This window comes from Pseudomassariella vexata (genome assembly GCF_002105095.1).
Source record: "Pseudomassariella vexata strain CBS 129021 chromosome Unknown BCR38scaffold_23, whole genome shotgun sequence".
Taxonomy (NCBI): domain Eukaryota; kingdom Fungi; phylum Ascomycota; class Sordariomycetes; order Amphisphaeriales; family Pseudomassariaceae; genus Pseudomassariella; species Pseudomassariella vexata.
In genome coordinates this window covers 354,668-381,866 of record NW_024467978.1, presented here as the reverse complement: position 1 = coordinate 381,866, position 27,199 = coordinate 354,668, and the positions used below count along the sequence as shown (strand labels likewise).

The window sequence follows — 27,199 nt, the reverse complement described above, 5'->3', positions numbered from 1 at the left end:
CTAGGTTAGGCGGGGTCCCCTCATTGTCCACTAAACCCCCGCGTTTCGGTGCATTGGCCACCGAGGCCGTTTGAGGATTTTGACTCGGCTTCCTAGGTGTCTAGGTGTTAGCTACCTTACAACCATTACACTCCCTTGAGCCGATATATGATGATTTTTGGCATCGTTCTCATTGACCCTGGGACCTAAATTTTTGGTGTTGAGAAGGTCGATTATTTTGGAGTTTTTACTAACCTGATGAATGCAACATTTGAATACAGGAATTTGGTGATCAGACCACTAATCGTGCTTGATCCTGTGTCACGGCCGTCACAACCAAGTCTGGGAAGCGTGGCTTGAATGAGGGCCACCTGATGGTTGGTTCGTGCCGTCCAAAATATCAATCTAGCCTAGGGCTACACACTGGTTCCGGCCTAGAGCATGCATAACAGTTTTATGTCCAATGCCAGTTGTCGGCAGAGCAGGTCCTCATCCAGTTGCATGCAGGAACTCCACAACCCCTCCACAGAAATCCTTTTAAATGGCATTCATACCCTTGACACCTTCTGTCAGCTTTTCAACTAACCCGGTTTGCTCCTTCTCTTTCGAGGCCGCCTCTGCAGGCTTCAAAGCAGCGACGGGCGGTGGGTTGAGCAGATATGAAGAAGGGATCAGTTTTGCCTTGGCGACAGGGTTGAGCGTAAGACCGAACCCGGGCTTGTCGAGATCGGCCGTCGTCAAGTATCCCTTGGTCGGGATGGGCTCGTCGAGGAACAAATCGCCAAAGACGGGAAGCACGCTCTTGCCGTCGGGGGAGTTAGCCAGGTACTCCTGAAATGGCGTATTGGGCTGCGAAATGACAAAGTGGTAGCTGTAAGGCCCACTCGCGTGCGGCACTACGGGTATATCGTACGCGGCCGCCATCGCGGAGACCTTGAGCAGCTCTGTCAGACCGCCGAGCCACATGACGTCGGGCTGGATGATGTCGAGGTTGCGGCCCTCGATCAGCTTCCGGAAGCCGTACCGCGAGTACTCGTGCTCGCCCGTCGTAAACTTGAGCGTCGGGTGGGCTCGCTTGATCTGGGCGAAGCCGTCCGTGTCGTCGGGTGACAAGCACTCCTCCCACCAGTTGATGTCGAGATCCTTGCACTTATCGGCAATCTCGATTGTGTAGGACACGTTTAGGCTCATGTAGCAGTCCACCATGATGGGGAAGTCGGGCCCAACGCTCTCGCGGTGCTTGCGGAGGAACTCGACGTTCTTCCTCAGCCCCACATGGCCATCGGCCGGGCAGTAGGGTAGGGGCACTTTGGCGCCCCAGAAGCCCATTGACTTGGCCGCCATCGGCTCGGGTCCGGTGCAGTAGAAGTCAAGGCGCTCCCGAGCGGCGCCCCCGATGAGCTTGTATACCGGCTCGTTGCGCAGCTTGCCTAACAGGTCCCATAGCGCCAGGTCGATGACGGAGATGATGGCCACGGGAAGCCCCTTGCGGCCGTAGAACATGGAGGCCCTATACATCTGCTCGAACAGTAGGTTGGTGTTGCGCGGGTCGGCGCCGATCAGGAAGCGCTCAAAGTGCTGGTGGATTAGCCAGCATGCTGGGGGGCCTGAAATGCAACATCAGTGGTGCCCTCTGCAAGATGTGCCATGGAACATTATGCGGGTGCGCGTGGGCGTGTGTGTGGCTTTCCTCATACCTCCGAAGCCCGTTGCAATTCCCACAGTCCCATCTGTTGCCTCAATCTCAATTAGGAAAGATCCTAAGACATTGATCCCCCAGCTTGTCCTCGACTTCTTGTATTGATCCCAGATGGAGCATGGAGTCGAGATGTCGGAATCTATGAGCCTATGCAATTACAAAAATGAACTGTCAGCTTCCCGGCACACATCGTCTTTTTGTTTCAGGGCCGCGTTACGCACCAATGACCACCCTTGACGTTGTGATAGTCACCACCTGAAACATATTAACCTGCGCAATCTTGAGCCATGCTGAAAGGGAAATGCCGGCGCACCTGAGCCCACACCACCAATTATAAAGGACCGAATGGCCTTGATTGTGGGAAAGTCTCTCACGGATGAAGCCATGGTGTTGAGCTAGCAACTAATTTGGAGGATGACGAGACGGGTAAGGTCGTTTCCTCGCGTGTAAGAGGAGATTGCGATCAATTGACGACTTCGGGAACTAGAACGAATATGAGACTCGACAGCCTCACAAAATCGAGAGAGAAGGAATATTTAATAAGATAAACAGAAACAAAGAGTCACGAGCACAACGAACAGTTGAAATTGAAGTTCGTCTGAAGCCTTTGACAGTGTCGGTATGAGATCGCCCGACGATTGGACTTGAGTTTCCCCACACTTTTCACTTACCCCAAGGTGTAAGAGGTGAAACAACGAAAGATGGCTCGGTTTCCAATGCGCCATGTGAGGCCGGAGACGGCTCCCTTGTGCAGTTGTCCAATGTGGCAGCTGTCGCGGCAGATGGACTGCGTAACGTCGGGAGAGACGGCCCCGGGTCCTCACACCGCGGTACATAGTTAAGCGAGCTGTCTGCCGGGTCGGGGTAGCCAGTCATTGAGTATTTAACAATTCTTCCATCCGTGGCAAAGATTGGGGGACTTACCTTATTACGAGGCTCAGGCCAAGTGAGAGACTCAGAAGCCCGTCGATAGCCCCCCCTTCCGCACATGCAGTGCTTTAGCACACTTTACGGCCAAAGCGATTGAGCTACATGACCCTGGTTAGCTATACCTCGAGTCTGCTCATGAAGATTTGTTACTTACCCAATTTCCCAAATCTTGCAGAGAAAATCATGAAGTTCGAGCTCGAGTTGAAGTGTCACCTCGGGCCACTTGTCCCAGCACGTCGCCGAAATGGACCAGGCCCCTCGGAAAGCCAGATGTTGGTGTTAGAAGCCAATCATGGACTCGCTTTCATTAATCCAAATGCACTTGGTCAAGATCATCACCGTCTATCTCTTTTACGAGTACGAAGTCTGAAGTCTGCTCACGCTGCCTTTATTGCAGAATGTGTCTTCCCGGCATTTCCCCTCAAAACTTTCTCTTCACCTTTCAATCCCGACGATCAACCAAGTTGTGTCGCGCAGCCTAGGCGAGGTCGGTCGATCCCGGTCCACCGTTAGGAAGCGGCCACGCGAATTGCTAACTTGGCAGCACTCGGCCGGCGGGAGCCCCAGATTGCCCAGACCAAGGCCTTGAGCCGAGAAAGCGCCCTGCCCCGTGCCCCTTGTCATCTCCGCATTTCTTTTTGACAGCCACCGTTTTCCGACTCCCCCACACCAACATTAAAAATTTGTACGTGCGCCGCTTCAATGCTCACATTGACGAAACGACCACAAGATGAGTACTTGCAAGCACTACTTCGTACAATATGCGAGTTGCCTACTGTGGAAGCTTACTGCACGAATACTGGCTAGCCACAGTCCTGGCTACTTTGCATAATCTGCGGCCATGCTTTCTGGACGTGGTCAGGTAGAGCTGTTCGGGGCAAAAGAGCCTCTCTATTCGCACTAGATGCGGTCGGCTCTCGCATGTCAAACCTTGTTCAAGGCAGCAAAGACAGCGAAAATCAACCTGTTCCCTGCTCTGCCCTTTGGCCGCTCTCAACACCGGCCGGCAAGGACCATGTTGCCGGTTTGGGTGCAGTGCAATATACAGTTGATGCAAGTCAACGTTGACTCCAACCGTGCTGGGCAGGGAAAGAAGCATCAAAACGGTTCGAGATGCGCGGCCGCTGCCACCCTTACACTTACAAGGGCAAAATGGTGGGTCTCCTGCCGACTTGCCAATCTCCTGTGGCCCAACTGGGCCCAACTGGGGGCATTTGGAGAAATGAGACCAACCCCGGACGGGAATCTGGATCTCTTTTTGCGCGGAACGTCCGTCTGCCCACAATAAAATTATTCCCCGCGCTCAAGGCCCAAGGTGCGATGGTTCACCCACACAGCCCCAAAGTCGCGTCCTATCTCACTCTCTACTCATCATTACCCCGAGAATCTTCATTACTGCCATGAGGCTGCGCCCAAGCGAGAGCCCGAAAATCCAGCTGCGGTTCCCCGTGTTTTTGCGCTTAAGCTCGTTGATCCAAGACTATTTTTGTTGTGTACTTGCCTCGAAGTACCTATGATGCAGACCACCCAATCTGAAACCGGTACCCAGCAGTCTGTGTCGTCGCCGCATGGGAAACCGGAGCCAGACAGCGAGGACGGACATGGCTTGCACTCCGCGGATGAGAATGACCCGGACGACGACCACGACGACGCGGATGTCGTGCGCCATGGCAAGCGCAAAAGGCCTATCTCTGTATCGTATGTCACAATCGCTTTTCTTAGCTCTCACCTATCTTATCAACCTCGAGATAAATCCTAGCCAACAATTTCCCCAAAACGTGGTCTCACTCCTGGGTTGCTGCCACTTTGCTTTAACACCTGGCCCCCGTGCCCGTTCTATTCTGTTCTGTTCTGCGTTATGAATTTGCTTTCATCATGTGGCACATGTTTGATGGCACGTTGGACGGCAACTTTGATGCCCACGTGGTTCAGCTTGGCATGTCGCCGCGATCTTTCACTGCCGGCCCATCGGCGGCAATCGTCCGAAGAAACGAACCCGAGCACTCCGAATTTCATTCTGGTAGTGAGAAAAAGCGGCCTGCTAACTTCAATGCCGTCCTAAGATGCGAGCTGTGCAAGCAAAGAAAGGTGAGCGTTGACAACCAGCCCCATGTCACCCACTGTTGGCTGCCCATGTAACATTGCAAAAGCGTATGCTGATTCTTCGTCTAGGTGAAATGCGATAGGGGACAGCCTTCCTGTGGTTGGTGTAAGCGGAACTCGGTGCTCTGCGAGTATCGTGAACGGAAAAAGCCTGGTCTGAGAGCCGGTTATGGCCGGGAGCTGGAACAACGTCTCGACAAACTCGAGGAGATTATCCGCTCTCACTCGGAGATTCTCCAGACCTCCTTTTTGAACAACGTCCCACACAACTCCCAGAGCGCTCCGAGCATGCGTAACAGTGGCCCGAGTCTTCCCAGCGACCACGGTACTTCACCACGAGACCATGCGCCCCTCTTCCGGCAGAACGACCCCATGCGCACTCCCCAGGCTGAGACAGCCTTATTCCTGCAGAAGCCCTCTTATCCTGCGGTTTCACAGGGGATGGAGTTCGGCTTACCGCCTCCGACGCCATCTATCCATGACGGCTTCCAGTCTCAGATGCCCATGACCGGCATCTCCCCTCCCAATGGGCTCCCGAGCTTGCAACAAACCTCGGCAGCTCAGGAGTTCTATGGAAATGGACAGGCCCTTCCCTCGCCTGGTCTTCACGTCGCCCAGAGCCAGACGCAGATTTCCACGGATCAACATCTTCCTCCGTACGATCTGCTGTATGCTTTGGCTGATCTGTACTTCAAGCACATCAACACTTGGTGTCCCATTCTCCATCGGAAGACGACGCTGGATTCTTTATTTGGACCGTCAACCCTGGACGATACAGACAGGATTCTGCTGCATGCCATAGTTGCCACGACTCTTAGATATTCCACCGATGCCAGGCTGACCGAGGAGAAGCGAAGCCACTACCATGATGTCTCAAAACAGAAGGTCTTGCTCTACGGAATGCAAAACTCATCCGTCAAGGCTCTTCAAGCTCTTGTCATCCTCGCTCTAGACTTAGTTGGAAGCAGTAACGGCCCTCCAGGGTGGAATATCATGGCTCTAATCACCCGCTCCGTCGTACAGTTAGGCTTGGCTGTGGAGAGCACCTCCTTTTCGGTATCGCCAAATTACGCATCCATTTACACATTAAGGGCCATGACGTTACCGGAACCCAGGGACTTCATCGAGGATGAGTCGCGGCGCAGGCTGTTCTGGATGGTCTATTTGTTGGACAGGTACGCTACCATTGCCACGGCATTCGAGTTCGCACTCGACGACAAAGAGATTGATCGGACTCTACCCTGCCGCGATGATCTGTGGATCAAGAATCAGAAGGTAGAAACAAGATGGTTCCAGACTCAAGATCACCCGTCGGATCTACCAGACCATGACCTGAATAAGCCCGAGAACCTGGGTGCCTTCTCCTATTACATCGAGATCCTAGGCATTCTGTCAAAGGTGCATAAGTTCTTGAAGCAACCTGTGGACATTAGCGCTCTGGGAGACGTGGAAAAATGGCAGATGAGGTACAAGGAACTCGACAACCTGCTTACCTCATGGAAGTTTGGCCTGCCGGGCGAGTACGGCAACATGGCTAGGCTGTTCCAGCCGGGATCTAGCAAAACATTAAACGCTGGATGGGTGATGCTACACGCAACCTACCACACAGCAGTCATTCGGCTGCACTCTTCAGCAGCCTACCCGACCACGCGGTCCCCTATATTTACTCCCTCTTACAGCGCGAGCCAACGCTGCCATGGCGCAGTAGAGAATATAGCGGCCTTAGGCGAGTTCGTAGTTCAGAATGGACTGCTGACCAAGCTCGGACCTCCTTTTGCATTCACCTTGTGGGTAGCTGCCCGGCTCTTACTGGTCCACGGCTCAACAGTCGAGCACAAGCTAGCTCCCCAAATCGCCTTCTTCGTCGACACGCTTCGGGAAATGGGAAGATATTGGCCCGTCGCGGCACGGTACTCCGAGCTCCTTCAACGCGTCCTCGACGAACACAGCGACAGCGAACGCAGTATGGGCACGACAGGCGAACGCGTCACGCCATCATCGGTCCGGATCCTCGCTGACATGCGCAGGACGGCCTTCGATCTCGACTTTCTCATCAGCCGCCAGCCACGTCACCACACGGGAGACCCGAGTCGCATACCTAGCGTGACGCCCGCGCGAACCCCGGCGCCGAATGAGCTTGAGTACTTGGATGTGTTTGATTTTTTCAATGTTCCAAGACTTCCGTTTAATAATGAGGTTCAAGCTCAAGCTGCTGCTCATCATCAGAACGAGCAGCAGAACGGAAATGGGAACGGAAATGGGAATATGGATGCGATGCACGCGGATCCGCCTCCGGCAACGCCTGGCCATTCTGGGGCGAATGAATATAATATCACGAATTTCATGGTGGATGCGAGTAGTGATTGGCTGTTCAAACAGTCGAGGCAGGGGTAGGCAGTATGTGCTGCGGGAGGGAATAAAAACCAAAGAGGGACGGGGCTTTATTGACTGGTTACGGGCATGGCGTTCAGGGCACGATGGGACATTGCATGAAAGGTCTTTCGTTTGATTATTAGCATTAAAATCGCTGGGTCTGTATGTAATGGGGACGGCTTCTGGTCTATTTACGACTTCGCGAGACCACAGGATATACAAGTTTTGATATGGTGGTCAGACTGAGCACACAGGACTCGGAGGTGGGGGATCGGGATAGTCATGAGATATATCTCATGCAGGGGGGCTCAATATTAGGATTAGGGTGTATATACAGTACAATGGTATATAGCGGATGCAGTTAAGGGATGACTCGAAGTAGGTTCGTGGAGGAATGTTGAGCACAGCCTTCTTCAACGACCAATATCGTAGTTTCGTCATACAGCGTAACGTGAAGCCTTGCTGAATTAGAATGGTGAAGTACTATTGGAGTATGTAGAGAGCTGAAAGCTAATTGATTCGAGGTGTCAAGTAGTACCATGTGTAAGTGGCTTGGACGCTTGCGGGTTTTGCCAACTATGCTGCAGGTTGGATATGTGATAAAGAACATGTCATGTACAAAGTCCACTTAGAATTACCTCCTAAAGCTTCGCCTATAGTACCTACTATCTTTTCGGTGGCTCTGGCTCTATAGGCAAGTTTCTAGGTTTGGTAGAGCCTAATTATTGAATTGGTAACTAGATAAACAGCTAACGTACCCCACAAGCAAGTTGGCCACTTTTTCTTGGCACCGTACGAACAACCTTTTAATTAACATCTTTACACATACCAAGATGGGATCGAATTGGAAAGAAAGCGACATGATTCTAGCGTGTCAGGCGCTTCAATCGAAACCCGAATTAAGCATCCGACGCGCTGCCCAACTCTACAATGTCCCTCGTACAACTCTAGCTAACCGAAAACGCGGACTACTATCTCGACGCGATACTCGACAATCTAGTCATAAGCTTACGGAATCAGAAGAGTTAGCGGTCGTACAATACATACTTGACCTAGATTCGCCATAATTTCCTCCCCGGCTCCATGGTGTTGAAGCTATGGCTAACTGACTGCTCCGTGACCGTGGCGCTGGACGCGTCGGCGTCAACTGGGCCTCGAACTTCGTACGACGACAACCAGACCTTCGGACGCGTTTTAATCGAAGAATCGACTACCAACGAGCCTATTGCGAAGATCCTGATGCGTATCGCGCGTGGTTTACGCTCGTACGAAATACAATTGCGAAATATGGTATCCAAGAGGCGGATATCTATAGCTTCGACAAGACAGGGTTCGCGATGGGCTTAATCTCATCCGAGATGGTAGTTACAAGTGCCGAACGACGCGGAAGGCCTCGTACAGTCCAACAAGGCAATCGAGAATGGGCTACAGTAATCCAGGGTATTAATTCGTCCGGCTGGGCTATCCCGCCGTATATTATTGTCGCGGGTCAAAACCACCTCTTATCCTGGTACGAGAATAGCCCATTCCCGTCCGGTTGGGTAATCGCTGTAACCAAAAACGGTTGGACAACAAATGAGCGAGGTGTAGACTGGATCCAGCGCTTTGATCGCTATACGAAGGATCGTACGAAGGGTGTTTATCGTCTTCTTATCCTCGACGGGCATGAGAGCCACCACTCGACTGACTTCGAGCTATATTGCAAAGAGCATACTATTATTACACTTAGTATGCCTGCTAATTCGTCACATAAGCTCCAGCCTCTCGATGTAGGCTGTTTTAGGGCTTTGAAAAGGTCGTACGGCAAAGAAATTGAAGACCTAATACGGGCGCATATAACCTATGTGAAGGTCAACCCTCGCAGACTCACTACAACCAGGTGACGTACAGCTGGAACACCTGCCATGGCAGTGCCAGATGGGAAGCCAATCATAACCCCTGCAGGAGCCCCGCCAAGCGTGGACGACTTAGTCGCGCTCCCTCAAACCTAAGTTTGTGATCTTCTTTCCTTCGCTCCTTAGAGTAGAATCTTCGTCGATAGCACCTAATCGAGATCTCTACCAATGCGATGCAACCCAGGCCGTGACAACCCATATCTCGAAGGAGGATTTCTTTTCGGCATTCTATAGGGCGTATCGTACGACTATAACTAAGTCGAATATCCAGGCAGGTTTCAGGGGGACAGGACTTATTCCGTACGACCCAGAATATGTGATTTCACAGCTGGATATTAAGCTACATACGCCTACACCTCCTGGGAGCTCGTCTGGCGCCCCCTTAATCTGGGAATCAAAGACTCCAAATAACCCAACCGAGGCGCAATCCCAGTCTGAATACGTTAAAAATAGAATCGTACAGCATCAGAATAGCTCCCCAACGACAATACTTACGGCTATTGACCAATTTTCACGTGGTGCGACGGCTGTTATGCATCGGTTAGTTTTACTTGAGGATGAGGTTACTACACTTCGGAAGGCCAATCAAGAGCTAAGCCGTCGTCGAAGGACTAAAAATCGACAGCTACAAGATGGAGGATCTCTTAGTTTACGAGACGCTCAGGACTTACAGTCTCAACGGGATATTGAACAGCAGCTACAGGATGATATACGTGTAAGTCGTCGTCGTACGAGGCGCTGTAGGATCTGCGGAGAGCCCGGACATAATGCTCGTACTTGTGAGAATGGTAAAGATACGTACGAGGAAGAGGATTCCGATTAGTTTGAATTATTATTTTTTAGTTTAGTTAAGTTATTGAAGTTATTCATACGGTGCCAAGAAAAAGTGGCCAACTTGCTTGTGGGGTACGTTAGTTTACAATAGTTTGCAATTCCTCGAGGTGCCAAGTGACCCCGCACGGCGGCATCTCGAAGTAGATTAGTGTCCAGAGCGGAATTTTCCACTTCTGTCTACTAGGCCGGCCAACCTATCAACACCGCTATTATGTCCCCACGCTCTCGCGTACACCTATGCAGAGGCATAGATGGTAGATACCGATAATAGCATACTGTAGGATAAGTCGGCCTAGAAAAACGGAGCAACATAGAAAACCTTAGCACGCCGTCTTGACTGTAGTAGCATACTGTACTATACGCAGATACAGCTAGAATCGCGCCTTACCTACCACCTCTGATGAGAGTAGAATCATTCTTGAACGCGGTTTTGGCATACAACTGCCCCATGCCGGTGCTCGTCTGGGACCAAGGCTGGCTGCTACGGACATAATCCGGGTCGAAGATGCTCGAGTATGCGACGAAGCCAGACAGTTGTGTTGTGTTGGTCACTTGGCAAGTCAAGATAATGGGGCATTTGATATCTATTTAGGGACGGGCATGGGCGCGCGGAGGCGATTGTAGACAGGAGGCTGAAGAAGAGAAACGAGGGAGCCATGGTGGGCGTTACTGTGATGTCGATGCATTTGGTTTCAGTCAGGGGAGAGAGCGCCCTAACCGGCCGGACTGGCGCTCGTGTATTGCCGTTGCTTTGGCTTGTGAATCATCGCACCGAATATCCGGGCGACGTGATGAATTGGATCGGCATAGCTGTGGGGTCAACATTTGATATGCAAGCCACTACTGGGAATATTCAGAATTTGTGTAACAGTGTCCATCTCGTGCGGCAAGTCAGGTTCCGAGAAATCGATTGCAGGCAGAGGTGTCTTGGAGAAAGTTGGGGGGGGTCGGAGTCAACGCCTTGTGGGGAAGTTGAGGGTTTGCTAATAGCTCGACCGCCCCTTGACAGACAACTCCCATAGCAATTACTAACTGTCAGGTTTTCCTAAACTCTGTTTTGATGATACTATTACTCCGAGTTATATGCACTCCAGTACTTAAGCGTACCTCAGAATATGAAATTACGCAACATCCTGGATAGCGACCACTAGATACGGAATTTTTGAAGTCCAATATAACCAAATTCTGTATGACTATCTCATGAGAACCTAAATAAGATAAAAACTAGATGCGCTCTGGGGTAGGGAAAGTAAACGCATTAACAGCTCACTTCCACTTCTAAACAGCTCTTAGCACATCGAGCCAAAGACTTCCCCAAATTAGTGATGCGTGAACTATGAGAGTAACTCGAATGCGTATTCAAATCATTGCTCCTTCAGAAAAGGAAGCTGGAGCATGAGTCCTGGTACACCTGAAGGTTGGGGCATCTACTTAGGTATAGGAGGTACATCACGGACTGCACTTGGTAATTTTAATAGCTGGGATTGCCAAGTATTTAGTATAGCAACTTTAGAGACGAATTATAATGTAAAGAGAAAACTACGCACATCGCCAGTCGAAACATGTTTAAAATAAATAAATCAAGATAAAAATAATGTAGTGTTTTCGTCGTTATCAGGATGAATAAGTACACCCGAAAGGAACTATAAAGACAGTCTCAATAACCCTTTACGAATCCACCACAAGAAATATTGAAATATGTGTATATATCCCAACATGCTACCCAAACGAACAATTCCATGCTCAATACTTAAGAGTGAGAGATAGATGAGCAGGCTGACAATACATAAAAACCTTAGCTGCCAAAAGCGACATCCTGCCCATCAATCTTGACGGTCGAATCCGCGTAGTTCAGTTGCATCGTACCGATGTCACCAACTCTGTCACTAGCATCGCTCATGCTGTGGTACCTGGCCGTAGGAGCCTGGCCTGTGAGACCCTTAAGCAGATCCTTCATCTTATTCTCGACGGTCTGCATATTGTCCCGGTTTAAGTCGGGCGGGGCGGTCGATATGTCGGGCAGACTGACCCAGGCCTTCATATTAGTGAGGTCCTGCTTTCCGACCTCGCCGGACAGCTCGCTCCACAGATCATCCATGAAAGAATCGACGGCGTAGAAGTGCGCCAGGAACTTATTCTTGGCTACCGCGTTGGTGGTATCGCCGACAATTACCACGCCGTAGCAAGTTACGAGGAAGTCGGTCCAGGCCCCGCCGTTGGTGATGACTTGGAAGGAGCCCTGGTATTTTCCGGGGGAAACAACGTCGTAGCCGTTGGGGGCGGTGGCGCGGGCCTGCAGAGAGGAAACGACACGCTTTGAGGAGGCGGTCCCGCGGCAGTAGTTGTCCATGGTGCCCCAGAAGTCGCTATCGAGCCCGAGGTCAGAGAAAGGAGAATCTCGGGCTGAAATTTTGGTGTTGACAGCGGCGGCCGAGGCGACACCCATGAGGGCGGCGCCTGCGAAGAGGGTGGTGAGAGACTTGAGGAAATGCATGTTGCTAGGTTTCTAAAGGAGGTACTGAGACTCTATGTGGACTGATTGTATGTGCTTAAGGCTCTCTTTATGTGGTTGATGAGAGTGAAACTGGTTCTGGTAATGAGAGAAGGTTTGGAGTTGACAATGGACTACAGACTTTATATACTTGATATCGATATCCTTGCCATTCCGAGAGGATTGCTCTCAGTATAGACTTGGGACTCGGACGAAATCAGAACATCAGGAACAAGCCCTCCTGACTTTCACGTGGAGATCCGAGTTTTCTGTGAGGATCCTGAGGAATATGGTGATCATCACAACGCCGACATCGAGTATAGTAGTTGATAAAGCGGCGACGCGTTTTCACACAAGTTTAAGGATGAGCTGAAACTTTTTAAATATAGAGCGATCAACAGTCAGGCTTGGTGTTGTACCTAGCAAGTAACTGTTTCGTCTCTAAGTCTCTCTAGCGCTGCTGGCAACGCGCTGCTAACAACGCATTTTTGATCCAAGGCTGAGCCTTACCTGGCTTTCGCAGTTCACTCGCCCGTTCCATCTTCCGTTCCTCATTCCAATATTTGTTCTTTATCTGGTATTGCTGCCAGTCGATCGCAATCTACGAGATCCTACAGTCGCGCCAATGGAGATGCAGCCAGAGGTAAAATACCCCTGGCCTCCGATCTTGCTACATGCTGTAGAGCCTCCGGTAATAATAAACTAGTGGAAATACCGGGGCCTTGTTCTGTGGGGTAATGATCGTCTGAATTGTACACAGTAACTGCGCGCACAGTAGCAATGCCGAGCTGAGCCTTTGTTCTGTTGTTATAATTAGGCTTGGCAGGATGACTGGAAGGATGGGGTAACCAGAACCTGCAAAACATCGGCTCCGGGCCCCAATGCTACGATACGTTGACATCTACGTCATCGGCTTGACCAGATTTGCTTCGGTTTACGACAATTGCAACAAGCCTGACCTTGTGTTCTCGATCGTGTTTGAATAGCGACTTATTGACACGGTGGGTCGCTTTGTTCAAAGATGGTAGCCTGGACGGATTTTGGCATTCAGGATTGTCTTCAGGATTCCATCCCATACGCTCTGTATCGTCTAGTTGGAACAAGAGACGGACGTTCATAGAGAGTCGGCAATTTTCATAATGACCATCCCATCTTCACCATGCATTCTAGAAACAGCAAGTAAAAGTCATATACAAGTAGAATGATTGTGATACTCTTGCATTAGTATGACGATCAAATGATATGACAGTGCTAAGGCAAACTCAATAATCCCAGCTCAGGCCAGTGCTCTTTCAAATCCATGTAGCGCGGTGGCTCAAACCTGAATCCATCGTTCAGGTTTTCAGGCAGCGCACCAAAGGCCTGTACAGGAAACAGCCAGAACCCAAAGGCGTTTTCCACCGCCGCTTCTGAGCCGTCACCCAGAAGTTGGCTGGACTGGCCGTCTTTAGAAGTCTGCTTCATCCAGATGTCTTGCTCTTTCTGCAGCCATTCTTCTGCGTCCCGGTGATCATACACGCCGGAGGAAGACCCGAAGGTCAAAAGAATCCGGTGCTCAGTTTGCGGTATGACACCATCACCAAAGTGATTGTGTAAAAGCCGTCGCCATGCGTAGACCATACCACGGGGGTCAGCATTGATGAAGACTTTGCCCAAGTCCTGACTGATAGGCCGGGGGTCGGCACCTAGACGATCAAAGTTGAGCGCCATGGCTGTGAGGGGAAATGAAAGGTTCATGTGATTTTCAGAAGTGGGCGCGCCGCTCCAATAACCAAATACGTGACGGCCCGTGTGCTGGTCCTGTACAAAGAATACTTCTTGGAGTTGACTGAGAGTCCCGGTCAAACTCGTTCTAAGCGGGGGAGCGAGTGAAGAGGGATCGACACCGCAGAGGCCGCCCCCGCCCGTCAGACTGTTCTGGTCGATGGCAAGATTCAGCAGCCCTACATGTTGGGGGTCATGGACGGTCTTCAAATCGTGAAGGAAATCGATGACTTGGCCCGTGTCGTTGCTGATGTGGAGAAAGTCGTACTCAGGATTGAAGTAAAGGAAGCCGGGCTTCATCGCAATGGCCTCCCTCGTCGTCGCGCCTTTGATCAGCCAGCAGGGAAGGTGCACTCGGTAGAATCCCAAGGCTGCATCTCGTGACTCTCGGTTGACACGGAATAACTTGCTGAGTGTCTGGTAGCCGTCGACAACTAAGCCGTAGCGCTCGTCCTCGTGCGTCTGGGGTCTGGTCTCCTCTTGCTGGGCGAGGAGCCCGTCCATTAGCCAACGGTCCCGCAGGCGTAGCTTGATGATGCGCTGCCGTTCTAGTGCAAATTGCCATATATTGATGCGTAGCTCGGCTGGAAGGATAGGGAAAAGAGTAAATATGTGCATGGATGCTATCAGCGTGACATCAGCAGATGTGAATATGGGGAAATGCGTTGAAGATCCCATTTTTCGAATCGGCACATGTGCTGCAGACACAGACATGGAAACGGAAGAAAATATCGCGCTTCTATAACCCTGCAGATATCTTACTTATGTGAAGGAGCTGAGGCTGTGTAAAATATGTGCCAGGGTGTGGTGGCGAAGGACGGGGTGACGTACGACAGTGCGACAGTCTAAGACGAAAGTGGGGCGGTAAGGCTTCATGGGGGACGCTCTTAGTGACCGTCTTAGTAACGGTCTTAGCCTAGTATAAGAAGTTCTTAAAACATTATAGCAGTCTCTAAGTTAATAATATTCCTACTGTCACAAGCGCTAGCAATAACTTCTAGCTAGAACCTTATCCAACCTATAGATATCAGATGCGCTGTGCCAGCTCAGGACCATTACAGAGCCCAGAGACCAGCATTGCAGCTGCCACCTATTGTGTAGTAAATGCTAGCGGGGCGTAAATACCTGGTACATTACATAACATATCTATCAGGCTACTATTGAAAACGCTGGGAGGCAAAGGCAACTCTAGATCATGCTTGCCCAGTGTGCACCGAACGACCGTAGCTGTGCCGCCTTAAGATATAAATTCCGTAGCTTACAGCATCCCAATGTTCACCCGCGAATGCTCTGCGGCCAAGCTCCTCGCATCATTCTCCTCAAACCCAAAATTCCATAGATAGCTCGGCGTCATATTCCCATACATGCCCCTAAAAACGCCATGACTACTCTGACCACCAACATGCTGCATCACCACCGGTGTCAGCGCCCAACGCAACGCGCCCGTCGCATCCGCGTGCTCCTCTATAAAGCTGTCGGTCGGCACCTTGGACCACCTATTATTGCGGAAAAGGGGCAGCAGGTCGTCGGCCACGGTTGCGCGGGGGAACACGAGACCCTGGCCGCAGCATGCGTGCTGAGGCATCAGGTGCACGCCGGCGGGCTGTGGCAGGATGCAGTTGGCTCCCGCGGCGAAAAAGAGGATGATGAGGAGGGGCGTAAAGACGAGGGTGGTAAGGAGGAATACGGAGCGGACTAGGTGTAGGCGCGTTGCGGGGACGTATCGTCGTGTTAGGACCAGGAGGCATATCACGCTCGTGGTGACGGCGAGGGACGAGAATAGGTAGGTTGGCCAGGATTCCGAGTTCCAGCCGAGAAGGCCCTCGTAGTAGAATAGGCGTAGGTACAGGACTGTTTCTTCCATTAGTTAAGCCATGCCATTCATCGTATGAAGGTGCCGACAAGCTTACAGTCCGTATGTCCTACTTCCCAAGACTTGGCTGTGGCCACGTCTAAAGCTTGCATAACTCGATGCCGCCATCCGTCCAAGAAGACCACGTCATCCTCCACAAGCAAGATGTATGGCGCGCCAGTCTTTTCGCACTCTTCCATCACGATGGAGTAGTCAAACTTGGATTTGGTGCCGTGGCTTTGGTTGAGCTCCATGACTTTAGCCAGAGCTAGTTGTTCTGCATCGTCGCGATACAAAGGAAGCTTGTCAGCCATGCTAGCGAGCCATGGTTGACCGTAGTCTGGATGCTTTGTCTGGTCGGTATGGGCAAGGAGCACAACGAAGCGGAGACCCGCTCGTTCCTCTGCGGTCAGGCCGTATTGGAGGGAGCCCAGTGTTGACTTTAGGTATGATATGCCGTCTCTTTGCACCGAGGGAACGCCTATGCATAGTTCGGGTGAGTTCTTCCTGCTCCCTTGTGCTCGTTCTTCTGTCCCCACCAGGTCAGCGTATTCAACAGCTTGTTGTATTCGATGCGCCGAATATGTGGCAACGTGTGCACGTTCGGCTTGGAAGAACTTGGACGTTGGATCTTTCCAACATTTTGACCGGATATATCCTATGAGCGAAGAATACTTCAGCGCCAAGATGTTATTAACCCTTGTTCTAAGCGAAATGGTAGACTAAGGGCACGGAAAAGTACATATCCCTTTCCGAGAGAGTGTGTCTCTTCCAAAATAGACTATAGTGTGCCGTTGTCAATTGAAATGGCTGACTTACAACGAACAAAAAGCCCAAAATCAGGCCTACGTTGAGTTGCATACTATTTTTGACTTCAGCGAAAAGATTCTATGAAAGTAATTGAATTCTGAAATAATGTCACTGCAAGCAAAGGCATGTAGGACTGCAAAAACGCGTAAAACGCGTGTTTGTGAAAGAGAGAAGAAAGCTTTCTAATGTTGAGGAATCAGGATAAAATTGCTAAATTGCAGAATGTCAGCCTGGTAAAGGCCTGATGCGGGGATCATTGTGATCCCGTCCCAGCAGTTTAGGTGTATAGCCCCTCGGCCCTTGCAGGTAAATAACGAGTCCCGGCTTTGCTTTTGGAATCCTTTGGGGGTTGCTAAGTTGCTCTCACGTCAGCTTTGGGTGCTGGGGTTTTGACTGGTCTGTACAATACGAACAAATTTTTCCGGCTCAAGACTCCGCATGCAGCCTGATGTAGATAATTTCCATTCAAGGCTCCCTCGGCAAGGCTACATCAAAGGTAGACAGTGTCCGTACACACGGCCTACACCTCAACCCTGGCTTGGGTTAGAAGATCTTCTCCCGTCCTTGCCTATTGTAACCCATTTTGGATTTATGGTGCATGAAATGCATGAAAAGGGTACACACCGTTTTGGAACATTCTTACTTAGGGCTAGCTTGAAACTACTCTCCTTATATGCGCGTACTAGTCGGTTCTACTTCGTTACATCTCGATAGATGATAATAACTTTGAACCTATTCTAGCTTGAAGTCCGGTGCAGTTACAATGGTTAAGTTAGTTCATCACCTTACAAGTGACAACGCCTTCGGTGTTTTGGAGAATTTCCAGCGCTAAACTACGACGATTGTGGGTGTTGCAGAGCACATTCAGAAGGCCTTATTGAGTTGCCTGCTGTACTAAGAATAAGTAATCCTTCGAATTCAACAATATGACTCAGCTCAATATTGAGCTTGAGCATGTTACGACTCTTGTTACCGTATAAGGAGCGATTTGCAGTGAGAATGCAAAGGTCCGGAACATGAACAGCTGATGACCAACGGTTTGTCGATTTTGGTAGGGAAACCTCAGGTTCTACTGGATCTCGGAAAGGCTCCGTGTCAGCTGCACGTCTAAGCCGCTGGGGGCTGCCCCAGTGGACCAAAATATTTAGTCATCAAGTACCTTACCTCGAGGAACTGCAAATCGAGTGATTGAATGCCACGCGAGTGTCATGAAGGATCGTCTGTGTTATCATTGGTTATAATGAAGACAGGGTTTTATGTGACAAGAAGAACGCGCAATACACGTCGTTTCGTTCGATACCTACTCGTACTTACTGGATACACAACATATGTGACGAATGGGTTAGAGCCCTCCAGCAAAGATGCCTCCCAGCCTTGCCTGATCTGCACTCTTATATCTACTCTTAGCGTAAATTAGGCTCATTCATTGATGTGGATTCTTTGGCTTGAATCCTGATGATGTGGATGTCGACAACGTCTGAATGTTTTCAAAGCTTTCGAGCACTTGATCGGATGAGGCACACTATGACGCTGCTGACCATAGTAGAGTACTCATCCATTATGGTCATGATCATCATCAGTAGAAGCCTACTTCCGGAAGAGAAGGTTTCCTGAGAGTGAGATATTGTGATGTCTCGAATATAAAAGAGGCCCGTCTGATCTGATGTTTGCGCCCTTCTCCATCATCTTCTTCACATACACACACACACACACACACACACACACACCAAACTCTTTTCATCAACTAAAAACAAAATCACCATCATCGTCTCCAAAATGTACTCCATCAAGACCCTCGTCCTCCTCGTCGCGGCCACCGCCCACCTGACGGTCGCCCTCCCATCCAACGGGACCGTCATCAAAGCCGACTACTGGGCCCAGTTCTGCGACGACACCGACTGCTCCCAGGGCTGCGGCGAGTCCGTGCAGGTGTCCAACCCGGGCTGCCTCAACGAATCCGGCCGCCGGTCCATCCTGTTCCATGGTGGCGCCAACGGCGATTACGCCCTGGTGGTCTCCCCCTCTGGGAACTGCCCTTGCCAGGAAAATTGTGCGTCCGTCCCGACGGGCACTACCTGCTGGGATATTTCGCAGTATGCTAGTTCGCAGTCGTTCCGCTTCATTGGTGGAAGCTGCTCGGGGAATAACTGCTAGATTATAAATATCCGCGATGGAGCCTCGCATTTTCATTGTACAACATATTAGCTGTCATGATGGACACGGTGTGGGGCTCAGAGAGGACATACATCTGCTTGATTATCTACACGGATGATTTCATCGGTGGGATTATAAGGGGATTGATGAATGGTTGGTGATGGAGAGCCATGGCAAATTGAAGGGACCTTCAACAGTATCCCTAGATGTGTCTACCCAGCTCTAAATGTACCTAGCCCTGGAATTTTGCTTAAATTTTATTCTTTCTTTGAATTCAAATCATAAAAAACATACACTGCAAGCTTTCTAAATGACCTGACATAGAAGTGCCTTGGAAAGAAATATGCCAGGTACACACATGGTAGACAAGAAGACCATCGTTTCCTTTATATTCTTTTCTTGATCCTGCAAAAACGTATTTTGCTTCGACGCTCGAGAAGGTCAACAGTCATTGGCCGTTAGAGGAAGAATAATAGTTCTCTACCATGCTTGCATCGGTGCAGAGGTGGTTTGTCGACACCGCAGCAGGTCCTCAACACAGTTATTCGGAGGAATGGACTACAAGGCCGTATGATCCCGACAAGAATCCCTGTGCAAGCCCGGTACGTTGAACTTGCCTCTACATTGTCTAACTACGAGCCTGCACGTTCAACTGAATTTTCTGTACTAGAAAACGAAGGAAACCAAAACAGAAGGAACCTCTCCTCATCCAGACTCCAACAACAAGTTACCATAGATACGAGGCGAACATTTCACCTTTACATCTTATCGGGGTCGGAAATTATAATAATAATATTTTTTTTACAAATACGCCGTAGGTGTTAACCCTTGGTACCTCTACAAGTACTCCCTTGAGGGGCTATAGGTAGATGATATAGCGGGCCCTTAAGCCGCATCGGGCGGTTATACAGGTAAACTTGTAGCCAAACGACTACTAAGCCTCCTGCCCCTCCCTAAGTTTGTGCTACAACCCCTGCCTGAACTACCGATAAGTGTGGTAATGTGGCACTTAAATTCGTCCTCAGGGGTGGGATGCTGCTGATGTGCAGAAGATGCTCGACTATTTTTTGTCGCGACAAGTCGTAGTATCTGCTAATTGGGGTTCTCGTCGAGCGTATACATCTCAACCATACGCTCAAGTGGATAGACCGTAACGTGGTCTAGACGCTCGCAAGAATCGCGGCGAGGGGGCGTGCTGCGCGCCTTCTATCGTGAGGGTCCGATAAGGGGTCGGATTAACGATTCGAATTCTGGACCGGCTGTCGAGTTATATTCCGCCGACGTAGTGCTTGACGGTCGACTGGCTAGGATGCTCGTAATCCTAAACTGCACCAATCTCCCTATTATCGCTAGGTAGGCGAAGTCAACAAGGTGGGCAGCGCGCCGTAAGGGTTGACTAAACCCCCTTGTGTGTCAGCTGCGGGATTCGAACCCGCGACTCGTCACCGACCCAAGTGGGCGAGGCTCAAATCGGGACTTATCTACCAGCGAAGTGACCAACTACACCAGCCGACTCGGACATTATAACTTTCCTCTCCACAGAAGCTTCTCGCATCTCGATGCCCTTCACACAGTCTTCCATGATCAATTTTATCTTGGGTGGCCTTTTGGGTGTGGCCGCCCGGGCGATGAAGTTTGGAAGTTACCCTGGCTGATATCTAGATGGTTAGAGCCTCCAGGTGCAGTCGTACAAGGAATCACGTTGCTCAAGTTTTGTCTTGGCAGGCACCAGGAGGAATTGCCAGGAAGGTCCATGTCAGAGACTTGGCTGCCAGCCTATCGGAGCCTTACTTTCAGCCGAGATTTGAACATAACGCAGCTTAATCAGCCGAAGGCTACTTTACGTCACTTCTTTGTAGCCACGGTCATTCATTCTAACCAGATAGTTGGCCAATGTATATCGAGAAAGATTTCAGCTTTCAGCAAATAGCGACTTGCAAAAGTTTGATGCAGGTAAGCGCAATGCAGGCCTTGGCACCTGTCTGCCATCTGCGCCTACCCCGGACTGATTATTCCGGAGGGGCTTAACTATGACCTCAAGATTCCATCAATCTAACCGCGACAGCAGCCAGACACCAATAGTAGCTGTCATTGACTTCCGCCAACCCAGATGGAATTATATCAATTGGATCGTAGATGGCGGTTCTGCAGCTCTCAGAAGTCCCTGGCATGGGGATAATGTGACTTGGCTCTCCCTCGAAGCCAGTTTTGAACTGCCACAAGTCCATGACGTTCATTCTCTGTTTCACCCACCATTGCCCAGCCCAACGTCATACATGGCACCCCATTACGCACCGCAATTTCCCAATGTGGATGTCAACCGCGGGGTCTATGATCTGTAATGGTCGATCTTGTGGTTCCTTCGAGGAGTGCGGACGTCCTGCCGCATCAATGAATTCTCTGATAAAGATAGACGTCAGAGTACTAAACAGTCGCATATCAAGCCCAGAACACCACCAAATTTGACACCATCAACTACACAATTCAGGGACAAACTAACAAGAAAATAAAGTCAATATGGCAGTTTCGCAAGCAGCGTACGCCGCTGAAAAGGCAATTGGCCATGATGACAGCTCCATCCTCGAGCAGGACATTTCCAACTACGAGAAGACGGGCGAACAGGGCGAGACCATGAAGGCGTTATGCTGGATGGGTAAGCAGAAGGTTGAGGTTCGGGACGTGACTAAACCCAAGATCGTCGATGATGGCGACGTGATTCTAAAAGTTACCGGAAGCACCGTGTGCGGCAGTGATCTCCACCTATTACATGGTGAGCAACTGCATCCTATAACCTGTTGGAACAAGTGTTGGAAATTTAATTTCACCACAGGCATCGTCGTCCAGCTGAAAAAAGGCGATATCCTGGGACACGAGTTCTGTGGTGTCGTGGAATCTGTCGGATCAGGTGTGAAGAAGGTCCAGACCGGTAAACGCTATGTCGCATCGTTCCAGATCGCTTGCGGTGACTGCTTCTTCTGCAAACAGAAGCTATCCTCTCAGTGTGAGCGGACCAACTCCAACACGATTGGCAAGGCCATGTATGGTGGACAGACCGCCGGATTGTTCGGCTTCTCTCACTTCGTTGGTGGCTTCGCCGGAGGTCAGGCCGAGTACGTGCGCGTACCGCTTGCCGATGTGAACCTCCTTGAGATCCCAGATGATGTGCCCGATGAGAAGGCGCTGTACCTGTCGGATGTGCTCTGCACGAGCTACAACTGCGCCCACGACACTGCCATCTACGAGAACGATCAAGTGGCGGTGTTTGGTGCCGGTCCCATTGGACAAATGGCCGGGTTCTTCGCCGCGGATGCGGGAGCCAGCAAGATCATTTTCGTCGATACCGAGCCTCGGTTAACCTTTGTCAAAGAGCACTGGCCAGCGAAGTATGCTAGCAAGTTGGAGCTGGTTGACTTCAAGCAGTTGTCCTTTGGAGCTACAAATAAGGAGACGGTTGTGTCCAGGTTGAAGGAGCTTTGTGGTGGTCGCGGTCCTGACGTCGCTCTCGAGTGTGCCGCAGGAGAATATGCCAAGGGCTGGGCTCATTGGCTCGAGATGATGGTAGGTGCCGAGACCGACACGAGCGAGATCATCAACGAAATGATTGAAGGCGTGAGGAATTACGGACGATGCGGCGTCACAGGTGTTTATGTTGGCTACGTAAGTTGTGTCTCTTAAGGGCAATCTGCACACAATATTAACCGAAACAGACCAATCACTTCAACATAGGCTCTATGATGCAGCGCGGCATCCGACTTATCGGAAACGGCCAGGCGCCGGTGTTCAAGTACTGGGAAGAATTGTTGAAGAAGATCCAGACTGGGGAGCTCGACCCCCTACAGATGGTGTCGCACCGTGTTCGCATGGAGGATCTGGACAAGGTGTATTACAAATTCGACAAGCGGGAAGATGGCATGCAGAAGGTGTTTGTGGAAACGAAACATTCGTTCCCTGCATGTGCTGGCTGTCCCGCGCTGACCAAATACTGAGCTTGTTCTCATTGATGAGATGAAACTTGTTGGAATATTAAATAAAATATTTACTATGATCAGTGAGATGCTCAAGAGAATTGAGTGACTTTTGTTGCTACAAAACGACACACCAACAAGGATGAGCAAACCCATTAAGAGAAGATTCATCCAGCCACCACGATGGATCTACTTGTCAGAGAACAGAATGCCATAGGCACCGGTGGGACACCGGTGGGGCTCTGGTGTAGGAATGTGCGAGTCATGACACGATATGGAAGTCTTGGTTTGCGGAACAATCGGCAATAAGCTGAATAGTTGAACGGGTGGGCTTAGGGGTTGGAGTTGATTATAGGAGGTGGGAAGGTACGGCCAAGTACAGGGCTACAAAACCCCGCCTCAAACCAGAAGTAACCATCATAGAAGAAGAATCATAGAAGAAGAAAAAAAACATCTTTTTTTGGCCTTCATATAAATCTAGAGGAAGACACAGCTCCTGTGCTTATCTCTCGGCAATTCATAACATTGCCTTTGGCAACTTCATCTTTACCTTACGTCGCAGCATCCAAGTCACACCAAGCACATTCTCAAAGTCAACAAGTTTATGACCACAGCAGTGTGGAAACTATGTTTGGTCATAGCTGTGGCTATTGGCGTTGGCTTGGAATACAGGGACGGGTTGTCAGTCTCAACATCCCAGGCTTGAAAGGCCGGAAGGAAACTCCCTCTACAGATGGAGAGGGGCTAGCAGTAGGAAAACCCTGCGCCCCTTGGGGATGATGCTGCCAAGTAATTGTAAGTATGCTTTCCGTCCTCAAATACTTGAATTGAAATAAGTAACACAACGACTAAAGAGGCACGGAGAGCTTGATTCGTTACCCGTGACAAAGTCAAAGCGCTTTATTGTTCCACGAGCTGGATAACCTCAGCCGTTACTTACACCAGAAGATGGCACCTGGCTGGCTGTACTGCCATATTTGTTGTCATACTCACACCCATTACGCCGTTATACTAACCAACTGGCAGTTTCACAAGGGATTCTGGGCGGTTCATATCTGGGAAGGTATCACGGAGCAACGGGGCTCAACAGTCCTGGGCGCTTCGCTGGGCGCTTTCCTCATGGCATATATCAATAACTCGAGCCGAATAAGTCATGAATAGAAAGAACCAAAGCTAAGTTCTAGGCTGTAGCTATTGATCCCATCTTAATGGCCACACCGGATGACAAGAAGCCCTTCGACCACGATGGAAAGAATTAGAAGGCTTAAAGAGCGACAACAACGACCTGTTTGCCAACGGTGACGAGGTGGATACCATTCCCTGAACTAGGGTCAAGGGCTAAGTCGAGGTCGTATCGATAAATGTATGCATACCATGCTATGATAACTTGGTGTCTAAAATCATTTAACCTCTTCATCAGGAGCAGAAGCATGTAGACTTTGACCTCACGACTAAAGATAGCGAAGTCATGGATTAGTTTTCTGCAGCAAATGCCTAAATCAATAATTTAATGGTCCAAGCTATCTGAATAGCAGGTGCAGCGGCAAAATCCGCTTGAGCAGCCACTCCACCAAACCATCCATCCATCCATTCGACTTTATTGTCACCAGAATCATCAAATTCGGCCCCGCATTGACCAAGATCATCAAGATCACCAACGCGGCAACCGCGCAGCCTCCAGAGCTCCTAGAAGCACCAGGTCCACCACAAAACCACGCACCACCGCATAGCTTCCAGAACCTCTAAGGGGGTAATATGTGAGCAACGTGAAAAACTCGCTGATGGAGTCTTCCGAGTATAGGGCTCGCTCGTGCTGCAAAGATTTGCGTAACAATTCCCCTCCTTCACTAGACTCTAGTCTACCCAACGGGTAAACATCATCTGGTGCTAGATCAACGGCAATCTGGCGGTTACGCGAAGTGAAAATAATCATCTCACGTCGGCTACGAGGGAGATAATCATATAGCCGGCGACCATTCAGTGTGGTATCGATGAGGACGCTATTATCATCCACATTGTCGATGATCATAAGCCACCTTCCTTGATCCTCTTCACTCAGCTTCCTTTTAACAGGATTCAGCATATGCTCCTCTAAGTTATCGGCGCCTGAGATTTATAAATGTGCAGCGATCTCCCGATATGACTCTTAGAAACGTTCAACCGTAAATGAAGAGACCCAGAATATGGCGCAACCGAGATTGTCATCTCGACCTTGATAAGCGAATTCGATGGCGACAGCGCTTTTCCCATTGCCACCAAGACCGTGGATGGCAACGTATGGATGACGTTCTGGATCTTTCAGGCATTGATGGAGGCGTGCAAGGATATCACTTCGGCCGGTAAAGGAAGGTTTTCTATTGAATGGTAATATCCACGGGACTATGAACCTCATTCTATGAGCAATCATTATGCTGCAATTGATCCATATCATCACATCATAATTTCATCGCTAAAAACTCCATCTCCTCATACTCTGGAACATAATTGATAGCATGACGTAGCGTACCTTTGGTCGGGACCAGATCTACCACGTCCTTCGCCGGGATAACCGAGAGGATTTCCTTCGCAAAGGCGGCCGCCGTCGCAGCGGCATACGGTTGCCATCTTTCGTTTTTGTGAGAATCAGCATAGTCACAAATGCCACGGATCACAAGACAAGGGAAATTGTTCATCAGTCCGGCGGCCTCCATCTCGAAACAAAGAACGTGACCACCGAGCCGTTGGCAGGTCTGGTCTCGCTCTACCCCATCCTTCATGAGCGTGTTCGCTGATGCGATCGTCCCGTAATGAAAGTGTACCGCCTTATGCGAAGGACGAGAATCTCTCTTTATAAGTGCCTGCTTATCGCATTCCGCACAGGTAGGGCCTCGCTTGTGCTGATACGTTGGTTGAAACAATTGATCGGGTCCTGCTTGTCCTCGTTCGAATTCTTCATTTCCTTCGAACTTGGACATGTGGTTGGCGAATGTGCTCCGCCGTCGGATATGATTTGATTGCACTTGGGCGAGTGCACTTAGCAAGAGTGGTGAAGGGGTGTTAAGGTGGCTAGTGTCTTGAAATTTGCCGTTGGATTGTCGATTCCCCATATCGTATTGTACCACCCCGCCGTTACCTCTTCTAGGTTGACTAACGACGACATCCCCTAGGCGGATATCCACCTCCTCTGACGGGACTCCATGGCCAATGCCCACCATAAGGCCAAGCTTAACGTTAGGAAACCGGTCAGTTAGACCCTTTGCGACGCTTGCCGCCGAGGCAGCCCCAATCAAGCCAGCAGGGAGACAGGCGATTACCACATTATGACCTTGTATACGGCCAAGGGTATACAGGGTGTCGTCGTTGTCTTGCCGAGCTGGTGCTTCATGCTCTTCATCGAGCATTTCGGCCGCTGCGGCATGCTCGATCGGCAATGCGCTGATCCATCCCACGGTATATTCATGTAGTGGTAGTCGGGGCTCGATGTTCTGAGATGGATTGGACATCCTCGAGGACAATTTTGGATGGAAAAATCCGAAGTCGTCTTGTCGTAATATATATTTTTTTCTCAATCAAGAGCGCTACTATCCTATTAGAATCCTCACTTACTATAGGTTTAGTTTAAACTTACATGATCAATTGTGCTAAACAACGGGCCGTACGAAAGATGTTGATAAGTAACGACGAGCGACGGCAGTAATTCTCGTGGCATGGAATTTCCAGCTTAGGTCATCAACAACAGTCTGCCTCAGCGTGGGTGTTGCGGGGTAGTGCTGACATGGAACAAATAAATCCAGTCGATGGGGCCGGGGACTATTGCCAGACAAGACTGCTTCAGCGGGTCCGTAATATTGTGTCTTGCGTACTACGTATGGCAACGGCGAGAGGACAGCAATCTAGGCGAGAACGTTACGAGATCCCTTTAAATCAATCCTAATCCTTACGGGCAACAGTTGCTGTAACCGCCTGACGCTGTTCGTGCCATTATGGGCTTTGAGAATACTCCCCACATTGTCCTGTCGCTGTAAAACGATGTTTTGTTTTGAGGGCGTTTAATGAGCTAATCATAGGACGGCATAAAGCCCCAATAGTGCCCCATGTCTCGGCCTTCTCGTTCAACCATCGAAAATCTTGCCGACCGACCTTAAAAATGACAAGGGTTTTCCGGCGAGTGGGTTGTTCGGCGAAGCAGAAGACTGGCGCGCGCAATTGCAAGTACGAATCAGCCTGATAGTCTTGCTTTCTGTCAAGGAACAGTTGAATGCACGCACCTAACAGGCTTTCGATTGGCCAGGAGGTGGTTAGTCAGGCGCCCTTGCACCAAATTGGTTGGATCTCGTGGCCAACTGTTTATTTCAGGCTTTGCATTTTCCA

At 50.1% G+C, this 27,199-nt stretch overlaps 9 protein-coding genes and 1 non-coding gene across 10 annotated transcripts; 3 read left to right on the top strand and 7 right to left on the bottom strand.

Annotated features, from left to right (window-relative positions):
• Nucleotides 1-28: 28 nt before the first annotated feature.
• BCR38DRAFT_118517 (enolase C-terminal domain-like protein) lies at nt 29-2,152 on the bottom strand. Its single transcript, XM_040853448.1, has 5 exons — nt 1,992-2,152; nt 1,900-1,933; nt 1,677-1,825; nt 235-1,586; nt 29-92 (listed from the first exon to the last, which is right to left on the bottom strand). Exons 1-4 carry the CDS (start codon nt 2,062-2,064, stop codon nt 517-519), a joined length of 1,326 nt encoding a protein of 441 aa, XP_040710122.1. The 5' UTR covers nt 2,065-2,152; the 3' UTR covers nt 29-92; nt 235-516.
• A 2,331-nt stretch (nt 2,153-4,483) lies between these two features.
• On the top strand, nt 4,484-7,105 carry BCR38DRAFT_490701 (fungal-specific transcription factor domain-containing protein; the record flags this gene model as incomplete). The annotated part of the gene is made up of 2 exons (XM_040864555.1): nt 4,484-4,696; nt 4,781-7,105. The coding sequence occupies 2 exons, from the start codon at nt 4,484-4,486 to the stop codon at nt 7,103-7,105; spliced, it is 2,538 nt and encodes an 845-aa protein (XP_040710121.1).
• A 4,503-nt stretch (nt 7,106-11,608) lies between these two features.
• On the bottom strand, nt 11,609-12,307 carry BCR38DRAFT_490700 (uncharacterized protein; the record flags this gene model as incomplete). The annotated part of the gene is made up of 1 exon (XM_040864554.1): nt 11,609-12,307. The coding sequence occupies one exon, from the start codon at nt 12,305-12,307 to the stop codon at nt 11,609-11,611; it is 699 nt and encodes a 232-aa protein (XP_040710120.1).
• A 1,248-nt stretch (nt 12,308-13,555) lies between these two features.
• On the bottom strand, nt 13,556-14,746 carry BCR38DRAFT_490699 (uncharacterized protein; the record flags this gene model as incomplete). The annotated part of the gene is made up of 1 exon (XM_040864553.1): nt 13,556-14,746. One exon carries the CDS (start codon nt 14,744-14,746, stop codon nt 13,556-13,558), a length of 1,191 nt encoding a protein of 396 aa, XP_040710119.1.
• A 291-nt stretch (nt 14,747-15,037) lies between these two features.
• Nucleotides 15,038-17,109, bottom strand: BCR38DRAFT_379527 (uncharacterized protein). The gene is made up of 3 exons (XM_040857389.1): nt 16,740-17,109; nt 15,979-16,594; nt 15,038-15,919 (listed from the first exon to the last, which is right to left on the bottom strand). The coding sequence occupies exons 1-3, from the start codon at nt 16,779-16,781 to the stop codon at nt 15,327-15,329; spliced, it is 1,251 nt and encodes a 416-aa protein (XP_040710118.1). The 5' UTR covers nt 16,782-17,109; the 3' UTR covers nt 15,038-15,326.
• Nucleotides 17,110-18,539: 1,430 nt separating this feature from the next.
• Nucleotides 18,540-18,884, top strand: BCR38DRAFT_300040 (uncharacterized protein; the record flags this gene model as incomplete). The annotated part of the gene is made up of 1 exon (XM_040854543.1): nt 18,540-18,884. A coding segment is annotated over one exon (345 nt), but the record flags the coding sequence as incomplete, so codon positions are not given.
• A 1,411-nt stretch (nt 18,885-20,295) lies between these two features.
• On the bottom strand, nt 20,296-20,398 carry BCR38DRAFT_t362. The gene has a single exon. It is a non-coding gene; the product is annotated as a tRNA-Thr (tRNA).
• A 1,003-nt stretch (nt 20,399-21,401) lies between these two features.
• Nucleotides 21,402-22,870, top strand: BCR38DRAFT_355948 (chaperonin 10-like protein; the record flags this gene model as incomplete). The annotated part of the gene is made up of 3 exons (XM_040856994.1): nt 21,402-21,654; nt 21,715-22,541; nt 22,592-22,870. 3 exons carry the CDS (start codon nt 21,402-21,404, stop codon nt 22,868-22,870), a joined length of 1,359 nt encoding a protein of 452 aa, XP_040710116.1.
• A 1,861-nt stretch (nt 22,871-24,731) lies between these two features.
• BCR38DRAFT_312389 (uncharacterized protein) lies at nt 24,732-24,962 on the bottom strand (the record flags this gene model as incomplete). Its single annotated transcript, XM_040854664.1, has 1 exon — nt 24,732-24,962. A coding segment is annotated over one exon (231 nt), but the record flags the coding sequence as incomplete, so codon positions are not given.
• Nucleotides 24,963-25,180: 218 nt separating this feature from the next.
• On the bottom strand, nt 25,181-26,492 carry BCR38DRAFT_118438 (nucleoside phosphorylase domain-containing protein). The gene is made up of 2 exons (XM_040853447.1): nt 26,457-26,492; nt 25,181-26,406 (listed from the first exon to the last, which is right to left on the bottom strand). The coding sequence occupies exon 2, from the start codon at nt 26,329-26,331 to the stop codon at nt 25,285-25,287; it is 1,047 nt and encodes a 348-aa protein (XP_040710114.1). The 5' UTR covers nt 26,332-26,406; nt 26,457-26,492; the 3' UTR covers nt 25,181-25,284.
• Between the last annotated feature and the right edge of the window lie 707 nt (nt 26,493-27,199).